The 9,488-nt window shown below is 39.0% G+C and overlaps 1 protein-coding gene across 1 annotated transcript; it reads left to right on the top strand.

The window, feature by feature from the left end:
* Positions 1-1,788: 1,788 nt before the first annotated feature.
* LOC134163094 (UPF0500 protein C1orf216 homolog) lies at positions 1,789-4,681 on the top strand. Its single transcript, XM_062617656.1, has 2 exons — positions 1,789-2,225; positions 2,805-4,681. The coding sequence occupies exon 2, from the start codon at positions 2,830-2,832 to the stop codon at positions 3,631-3,633; it is 804 nt and encodes a 267-aa protein (XP_062473640.1). The 5' UTR covers positions 1,789-2,225; positions 2,805-2,829; the 3' UTR covers positions 3,634-4,681.
* The last annotated feature ends 4,807 nt before the right edge of the window (positions 4,682-9,488 follow it).

Raw genomic sequence — 9,488 nt, 5'->3', positions numbered from 1 at the left:
TCTCAGAACAAGAATTTACATGTTTCTGTTTGGAATGAGCTGTGGTCTTGTTTCCTGTTCCTGGGTCTGTCAATTACACAAGAGGCCTTTCTCCTGAAAGGTTTCTTTAAGTCTCCCCAGCCATAAGACTCTTTTTGTTACTGCTTTAGTACTTGAGTGTTTCAGTTTTTTTGGCTGAAGTGTTCAGTATTTATTCACCTTCAGGCAGAAACTAAATCTAGAAAATTTCCATCTGTTGCTCTAAGTGAGATTTTGGGACACTGTGAACAATAGAAAGGAGGGTAATAACAGAAGTGTGCATGCAGACTTAGCCATAAATGGCACTTGCATTTTACCAATAATAAATATGTATCTATTACATATTTCTATTTTGCTGAATCTCTAAGTCCAATAGACTGAATATTTTTTTGCTATTAAGCTTCATAGATTACAGCTGAAATCATAATACTCTATGAAAAGCCACCTAGCTCAGTGAGTTTAGTTGTTTCTAATTTTATTGTTTAGTTGATTTTATCAGATACTATTTATTCCACCCAGATCCACACCTATAAACCATTTAATATTATTGTTGATGAAACTAATGTGTTGTATAAAATGACTTTTTTGTTCTCATCCCTTCAAACAACACTTCCTGTAATATGTTGCTGAGACAAATAAAGCTGTGTAGAGCTTAACCCCCTGCCAAAAGAAACCAAAACCCAAATAAGACAACCCACCGAAAAAAAACCCACCCATGCCCTGTACAACTACTACAAAGTAGTTCTTTTGCAGCAAATTACTATAATTGTATAAGTATGGAACAGAATACTATTGCTGATAGTAAAGTATTGACATAGCTGGAGACCATGTAATATGGATCACTTACCTGTTTGTAGTGGGAAGATATGCTTGCAGTGCTTTGGAGAAAGCAGCCAAAACCGAAAGACACTCTACATAATGCTGTATTACAGTGAACCTTTTCAGTGTATACTACAGTAAAATCCCTGTTATCTGAATTCCATATTCTTCAATTACAGTATCTTGTGATTCAGATAAATGGGAATCACCAAGATAGAAACTTGCAGAGTTTATTAACTCTCTGGATATTAATCTCTTCCTAGTATTATTTATATAATCTGCAGCATGATCTAGCACATAAACACAGAAGGCTTACTTTATTTTATCAATCCAGTACAAAATACCTCTTGCACCAAGAAATGCATTCAAGTTAGATCTTAGTTAATCTGAATTCATCTGAATTTATGTTAACCGGACTTCCTATGTTCAAGGTTTTTGGTATACCCTAACAAATTCATCCAAAAGAAGGATAGTTAGTACAGAAGCAAACTAAGAAATTGCTATCTGTGTTGTAGCATGTGTAGAAGTGGAGATAGGATCTCCTTTCATTCTTTTCCAGCTCCAGGAAGATTCTAGATAGTAGTTTGGATTGGTTCTTTTTCTATTTATGTTAGCAGAATGGAATAGAGAAAGTCTTGGGGCAACTGAAGCCCTGTGGAAAATTGACTGAAGTAGATGCAGATGAATTTGTGAATTTTGTTCCTGGCACTGGAAGTAAGTAAGGATGCTGAAGGTAGCTTTTTTCAACATCAAAGGTGCAGATAAAGTTTATTCTGTGGGTGTTCTGTGGGATACCTTAGTTGAATGTAGAGCTGCTCCTTAAAGATTAGGCCACCATAATTAAAAATGGATGTACATTAAACACTTAAATCTACAGCTTCTGTCTGCCTTTATGCTTAGCATTTGGTTGGTGCTGAATGTTTATTTCATTTTGGGGTTTAGCTTGTTAATGCAGTTAAAGTTTTTCTCTGGAGGAAAATGTGTACACTGTCATCCAGAATGCCTTACCTTCTTTTTGGTGTTGTGCTACCACCTTGCTGATGGGCAAGGAAGGGTCATCATTATTGTCTCTCACAGAATGAGTGAATCAGGTATATTTGGTTTTGAGGTGGGAAGTGTCACCCAATCCTGGTTTTCATTTTGGTACTCAAAGATGACATAGAAACTGTGTGCCAGGGAGGAATATCCACTGGGGGGACAGAAACCAGCTCAGCACTCCTCTGTGATTGGGACTGACTGTGTTGCTGGGTGGAACAGCATAATGCTCTTGCAGCTCCTGTTCCAGCACGGTGATGTTTCTGTTCCAGATTGTGCTGACTCACATTCAAGAAAACATGACACACAGACACAATGCACTGTAACTCTTTTCCTTTCCCCCAGTAACCTCGGTAAGTGTTTGGTTTCTTTTTCCTGTCTATGGCTAGCATGGTGCTAATATAGCTTTACTGTTAGAATTAATAGGAGGGGGAAAGGCAACATTGTAAACAAACTGATAGCAGCAGACAGATTAATTTTGGAGAGGGCATTTAAAAGCAACCTGCTGTTTGTGGTACATCCGCCTCCCTTTAAAGCTGATCAATCCCAATAACTTGCCTGTCTCTACAAACAACACTTGTTAGAGCTGTGTTCTTGAATAGGAGAAGTGCTTACAATGCCCATTTACAACTGTATTCTGTTTAATTAGTCAGCACAGCCAGTGCTGCAGGGGTAGATCACTTGCCTTTAAAGATTTGAGAATGTTAATAGTACAGTATATCATCTTAATTATTATTGGATTAATGTTGTGTCTTGACGAACATCTAATGCAAATCACAAGAAATGGCCTGAAGTGACCCAAGGGTTGTGCTTTATTAGAAAAGTAATATATATAAACATAAAGAGAGGTTCTTTCTTCAAATGTCACTGCACTGGGCTTCTCTGTGTGTGTATGTGGAAATGAAATCCTCTTGCTTCCACTTTGTCCACAGAAAGTTTCTGTAGCTCATACAATAAATGGCTGAGACAATAAGTGTAATACCAAGAGATGAAGAGGAGATCCAAAATATCACTGATGATGAAGACCCATTTCTGAATCGTGATGCTGTAATGTCATCCCCCAGTTCCTCTGCCAGCCCTTTGTTAACCAGCCTTAATGATGACAAAGGAAGCTCAGCAGTGCCAGAAAGACTATCCATCCTCTCCAGCAAGGCCGTGGCCCAGGCAAAAGTCCTGAATGGCCCAGAAATGGCTAGTGATGCCATGGCACAGAGGACAGCCTCTGGGTTGACTGACCATCCTCTGACAGCTGGAAACGCATCGTTAGGGAGCTCATCATACTCTGTGGCAGTCAGTAGCCTGCAGCCTGTGGACATTGCCTCCCTGTGCTCTGAAAGCCCCTGCTGTGATGGTGACCAGAGTTCGAAAGTGCTTCAGGTGACAAGGGTGCCCAGTGGGGCTGGTGAGCCCAGGCAGGTTGTTGGTGACCTACCTGGGACTGACCCCAGGGGCTGCCACATGCAGTGGGCAGGGAGCTATGCCAAGGGCAATATGGCCCCTCTTTGTCTGGGCCAGGTGATTTGGACAAAGACTGCAAAAGTAATGGAGACCTTAGAAAATAAGAAAAAGGAGGAAAAGGAGAAGTACCAGCTCCAGCTAGCTATGTACCGACGGCTTCTGCTCTTGCGCTCAATCCGGAGCTTGCATAAGCAGCTGGAGCAGCAGCAGGCCAGATTGCAGGAATGCTACGGCACAGTGATAAATACCAAGAAAGAAGTGTTGAAACACATTCGCTCAACCTCGCCCTCACCTTTGCCGTAATCATGTTGCTGCATGCAGAAATGAGCTTTGTAATGCCACGAGAGCCATCAGTAAGCTTGCATGCTATAGAGGTGGTGTCTTCATACCGAAAAGTACGTGCCCGTGTGTGCCGAGAGTAGAGGAAAGAGCAGCAGCAGAGCAAGAAGAAAAGGGAAGGTAAAGTGTTGGCCCCTGAATTTATCTGGAGGAAACCAGACCAAGATTGTACCTGTGCAAGAAGCTGACTCCTGACACGTGTTCAAAGCCTCAAGCTGAAATAGGATTTTTGGCATATAAGTTTGTAAAAAAAAAAAAAATACCCATGAATTGGGAAACTAGTCTGACATTTGATCTGTAAAGGTGGTCACATGCAAGAGGTGCTGCCTGCTGAATATGTGATATAACACTCCCTTCTAGTTTCAGCACTAAAAAAACTTCAGCAGAGCTAATTTGTCTGCAAGAATATCTGAATCTAGAAAGCCAGGATATTTGAAACACTTAAGCTCAGGCTTGGTTATATCTACCTAGTTGTCTGTTTTTCACAACACTGCCAAGGCCATTGTATGTTTATGACCCCTAACCTCCAATAAAGTTTATTCAGATTGACTAGAAATTTTGGGAAGGTAGGACAGCCAAGTACATGCACAGGGAGGCAGTGCAACTGCCTAAGCCTTATTTCCTTAGAAAAGCAAGCTAAAAACATAGGTCTCATAATCTGTCACTGCATCAGAAACTCACCCTGGCAGTGCCAGGGGAATGTTTGAGGTCTTCACAATTATTAATCTGCTGGTAACTCCCAGTGGCACTAACATCTGCAAATCGAGCACATTTTGTGCCTTACTGCTGTCATTAAATGGAAGTTGGTGGCAATTAGCACTTTTTATCCAGGTGTATTAGACATGTGGAAAACCCTAGAGCACTGTTTCTCCAATTGCAAGGTTAGGATGCCTTCAGGGAATTTGATGTCAGTATGCAACAAAAACACAGGAAAAATGAAAGCAAAGAAAGAGATGCAACTCCCTTGTATGCATTTAAAAGGCAATGTGAGTCCCTATTATTGAACAGCAAAAGAATACTTGAATATGCTGGTTTAGGATCTGAAGCAAAAAGTGATTAAAGAAGATACTGAAAAGCTTCCTTTTCTATGATTTAAAGTGATACCAAAAACCTGATTTCCTTCAGATATTTATTTCTGATCATGTCACCTTTCCTTTTCATCCTAATTGGGTTTTTTTTAGGTATAAACTTTTAGGTATATGAACAATCAATCAGGGTTTTGGTGTTTTTTTCCACACAAAAAGACAAGTCTGTTATTAGAAGTCATGTCTTCCTGAGAATAATGCGCTACATATATATATGATTTTTTTTGGTGTGTATATAGAGAGGCTGTGTTTGCGTACGCAGGCACATACAGTTCCCTGTATACAAGAGGTTATGAAAAGCTGGTGCTTCTTTTTCTATAGCAGAAGCAGGAATAATCTCTCAAAATAATCTCTGCTGTCTGAGAGGAGTTTGGTTGATTAGATTCACATGCACACATCTGTGAGCAAGGTATTGAAGTAATTCAACAATTGAAGTGCAGCACAACATTGTCATTATTCCGTCTCTGTATCTCCGTGCACCCAAAATTATGGAAGGCCCCTGGGTATGCACAACCTTAGATAGGTTCATTCATCTCCTTGGGCCCTGGTGTAGCCTCTCACAGCATGAACCTATGACTTTGAATGCAGAATTACCATAGAAACATCCTTGGCATCAAGGAGATATTTGAAGAAGCATCTTCTATTGCCTCATTTGGGGGATTCGGGTTGCCAGGGGCCTTTAGTGGGCTGCAGAAGAGACCTGGGGATCACATATAACTGGGAGACATTACTTCTGAGCTCTTATCCCATCAAGCTCTCTGCACAGCCTTAGGAAAGCTGTTCTCTGTCAGTACTGCAGGTTTCCCAAAGAATGCTTAAATACTAAATTCACCTCAGAGGTAACTTGTTCTGTCTTAATCTGCCTCCCAGGAAGGAAAGTTGATCATAGCCAGTAGGGCTATGCAAAGATTTATTTGTTTATTTATTTCCCCCTACTTCATGAGCAAGAAAAGCCTTTTTTTTTCATTAAGAGTGAGAGTAAGTTTCTGTTAAACCAAATGCAAGCAAACCACTATTATGTCATCTTTCTTGGGGAAAGAAGTTTGGGAAAAGAATACATCTCAAAAATATAACAATTTTGAAATCAAATATCAAATTGTTCCCAGTAGGAAAGCAATCACAATGTATAGTTCTGTTAATTTGACCAACCTTTTTTTTTATTATTATTATTATTATTATTTTAAAAAGAATTATCTTCTAAATTAGATTCAGTTTGACTGATATTATCATCATTGAATTTTCCACTAAAATAAAATATATGCACAAAAATATATATTAAAATGCCCCTGGTAACACGAAGTATTTTGCCTCAGTAGCTGTTGAAGTATTATCCTGTATTTGTTGAACTAGAATAACATTAAAAGATACTTCTCACAATACACAGTGCAGTAATAGTTGAGCTGTCCAACTGTAAGTGCTTTGCGGCAGAACTGTGACAATCTTTGTTTTGTGCAATGCATAAAATGTCTTGATTCTAATTGGGATCAGTAGATGCTTCTGCACTATTAATATTAAATACCAAAAGTCTTGTGCGTAAGCAATGCTGTCTGATGCCTAGCAACAAAATAAAGCCAAAACTACTTCTGTGTGTGTGCATTCTTTCCATGTAGTGCTTTTATGCAAAATAAATATTAACTGAGGAAATAACTTCAGCCTTTGCAACCATTTGCTATTTACCTGGTAGTACAATTTGCTATGAACTGGGGGTTCTAGTGTGGCTACTGATAACTGGAGTTGGGCAAACCAATTAAAAGCTGTATGATTTTTAAAATTAGTTTATTTTACAAGCTTGGAAAATGTGGCTAAACAGCTATTTTTTTTTCATATGTTTTAGCAGTTGAAGGCCAGTGGTAAAGTGTCAGAATGCTGCAAGTAACCCAGGGAAGAGTTTTCAGGCATGCCAGAAAAAGCAACAGTCTCAGGCTTAATAAAAGTGTGTCCTCTCAAATCGTTCCATCTCTTCATGTGTTTAAGAGGTAGGGAGGTTTGGATGACATTCAACTGAATTTCTTAATATCTGTTTTTTTATCTGAACTAAACCCACATGAATTTATTGCTAGCAAGAGGTGCAGGCTTGAATTGCTGGAATTTCATATATGTACGTAAGAACTCACAGGTCTTGGGTAATGGCGGCAAAATATGTAGCTTTGGTAGGGTGTTCTTCCCTATTATCTTGCTGCCTGCTAGAACCTGTTAAGCTAAAGATGTCCAGGAGAAATCTCTGATCCCACTGCTTATATTGCCTACTTTGACATCAAAGGTTGAAGTCAAGTTATGCTGCCTGAACCTTAAGGTCCTGCTGCTCACCTAATTGCGTAGCCAGCCTGAAATGATGGAAATAATCATGAGTCCACCATGGAAGACTTAAAACATGTGATGTTTAAAAAGTGCCAGCTCCCTTGGAGTCGTTGCTATCACTAAAAAAGGTGTATCTTGTGCCTACCTAAAACGAGTAGTCTTTAAGAACAAACTGGAGTTATAAACAATTGTGTGACAAAATGCATTCCTGAGATGTTCTCTAACACAAGGGTTTTTCTTCTGCACCTCCAGCATTTCAGTTAGCTAAACTGCTGCCCTCAGACTGGTCAGAACTGTGTTTTTGCTGTTTCTGTTGTTGATGGATTCAAGACCCCTCTCTAGTTTGATGCATTTCTATCTCCCTGCCTTCAATCAATTATAAATGTCTTGGTACTAATCTTTTTCTTTCTGGCAAAACATTTGGAAGTTTTGGGAGAAGAGGAAAAAAAGCCTTCCTATCAAGTCTGTTGTGCCATTGAAGAAAGGGGGAGATGGTGGTTTGGTTTTGTTTAAAAGCTGTAGCAGGGAAGATGGCCATGTGAAAACACTCTGGAGGGTTTACTTAAGTGTCTTGAAAATAACAGCAGTTCCTGCAAGATTAAAACTACAGCTGCAAACAAGTTTTTTTTTAATTGTATTGCTCACCATCTCACACAATTTCAGCTAAGTCTCCAAAACAAACAAAAAAGTTGCCTCAATCTTTGACAAATCAAGTCTCTAAGCCCAAAGTGACTTCTGTGTGCATGAGAGGCAAGGAATTCTTGAGAATCTCAATAAAAGTAACATTTTCGCTTTGATGGGTGGGGGTTGGAAAGGAAGGGGAATGTGTGACCATTCATCACAGCTCCAGGCTCATTAGTACCCAGGAACTTTCTACTCTAAATGACAAAGAGTTTCACTGTCGCCAAAGAGAAATTGCTGCTGACCTTAGACCTCTTTTTGGAAAGTAAAATAATGGAGCACAGGAGCAGAGTTTGATATTTGACCGAATTCTACACAATTATCATGCATGTGTATATAATAAAATTAATTCTGTGTCTCTGCATTGTAGCCTCGGGCAAGCAGCGTACAATCAGTTTTGTATGTATAATAGATCACAGAGTTGTTCATGAATAATACAAATGCATTGAGCAGATACTAGTGAGTGAGGATGTTTGTCTTTGCATGGAATCGAAGTGAACATGTAATATTGTGATAATATATATTTGATGAATTCAGGTCTGACTTGCCTTTGCCATAGCCTGCTAATTCCCCGACAAGGGTTGCCACAATAATTGAGTTTCCAATAACATTATGATTATTTCCACATGATAATTTAATTGTAGGTATTTTTAATATTGTAATAATGTAGATTTGTGATTATTATGCATTTGCATGCAGATTTTAGTGGTGACTTGGAGCACATCCCTACTTTATAACTTAATTTCCTGTATTATTGCATATATATTTTGGGATGAGCTCATTAATGCAAACTAAAAAAAAAGTAGGCTTTTTTAGTCATTTTGCTTTTATTATAAATAGCTGCAAGATTTGCTCGTCTTTTTAGACCAGTCTAAGCAAGTGAATAAACAAAAGACAACTGTAATTCACGGATGGATTAATTTAAAATAATGTAATTACAAATCATGGCAGATTTGTCTGAGGTAATTGGGATGTAGACTGGTACAAATTTTGCTTTACTGAACCAAAACTTATTTAGATGAATCACCAAGTTTAGTAGGGGTTGTTTTCCATTCTTCAAATTCCCCTATATAACCTGTTGGCAAAGTAACATTGGCTCAAAATTAATGGGTGCCTATACAAATGGGTATAACAGCAGGGAAACCTGAACATCTGGACCTAACTAGATCTAACTAGATGTTATTTTGGTAAGCAGTATGCCCAGAAAGAATAGAATTGTGCATACAAATTCATGATACTATCAGAGCTTTTAATCAGTTAATTTGACCACTCTGGAATGAGGCTGGTTGCTTGCCTGATAACAACCTTCAAACTGCATTAGAAAACCTCACCTGATACATAGTGAGGCAAAGGGAGGTAGGCCTTTCCCCAGAAATAAACTGTTCTCATTAACTGAAGCAGACATTTGTATGACCCTGTGAATATCCCACTTCAAATGGGAGAGCTCTCTTCCAGAGCTATCAAATATTTGAAGAGGAGGAAATGTGTTTACCTAAATATTTGTTTTTAAAAGAAACTTTGCAGAGAAAGTGATAAGGGGTTTGTGTGTGTTCACTTTTCTGGTTTGTCTCAAGTAGATGTAGTTGGAGGAATATCTCCTCCACTTTTTATCTGTAAAATCTCATCTTAAGCCCAGCTGAGGTCACAACAGAGATCTTGGTCTTCTCCAGGTTACCCGTAGCTGGCAGGTTGGATTTCCACTGCTGCATGGCAGACGCTTGCAATAGGAGCTAGGAGGACAGTCATGGTCCAAAC

The sequence above is a fragment of the Pezoporus occidentalis genome, unplaced genomic scaffold (genome assembly GCF_034315485.1).
Source record: "Pezoporus occidentalis ecotype Australia unplaced genomic scaffold, CSIRO_AGI_Poc_V1 ctg2, whole genome shotgun sequence".
Classification (NCBI taxonomy): domain Eukaryota; kingdom Metazoa; phylum Chordata; class Aves; order Psittaciformes; family Psittacidae; genus Pezoporus; species Pezoporus occidentalis.
The sequence above is the reverse complement of the archived record's forward strand: the minus strand, read 5'-3'. Positions and strand labels throughout refer to the sequence as shown.

Bases quoted from the DNA above. Each gene is read 5' to 3' on its own strand.
- LOC134163094 (XM_062617656.1), top strand. From the start codon at position 2,830: ATGGCTGAGACAATAAGTGTAATACCAAGAGATGAAGAGGAGATCCAA.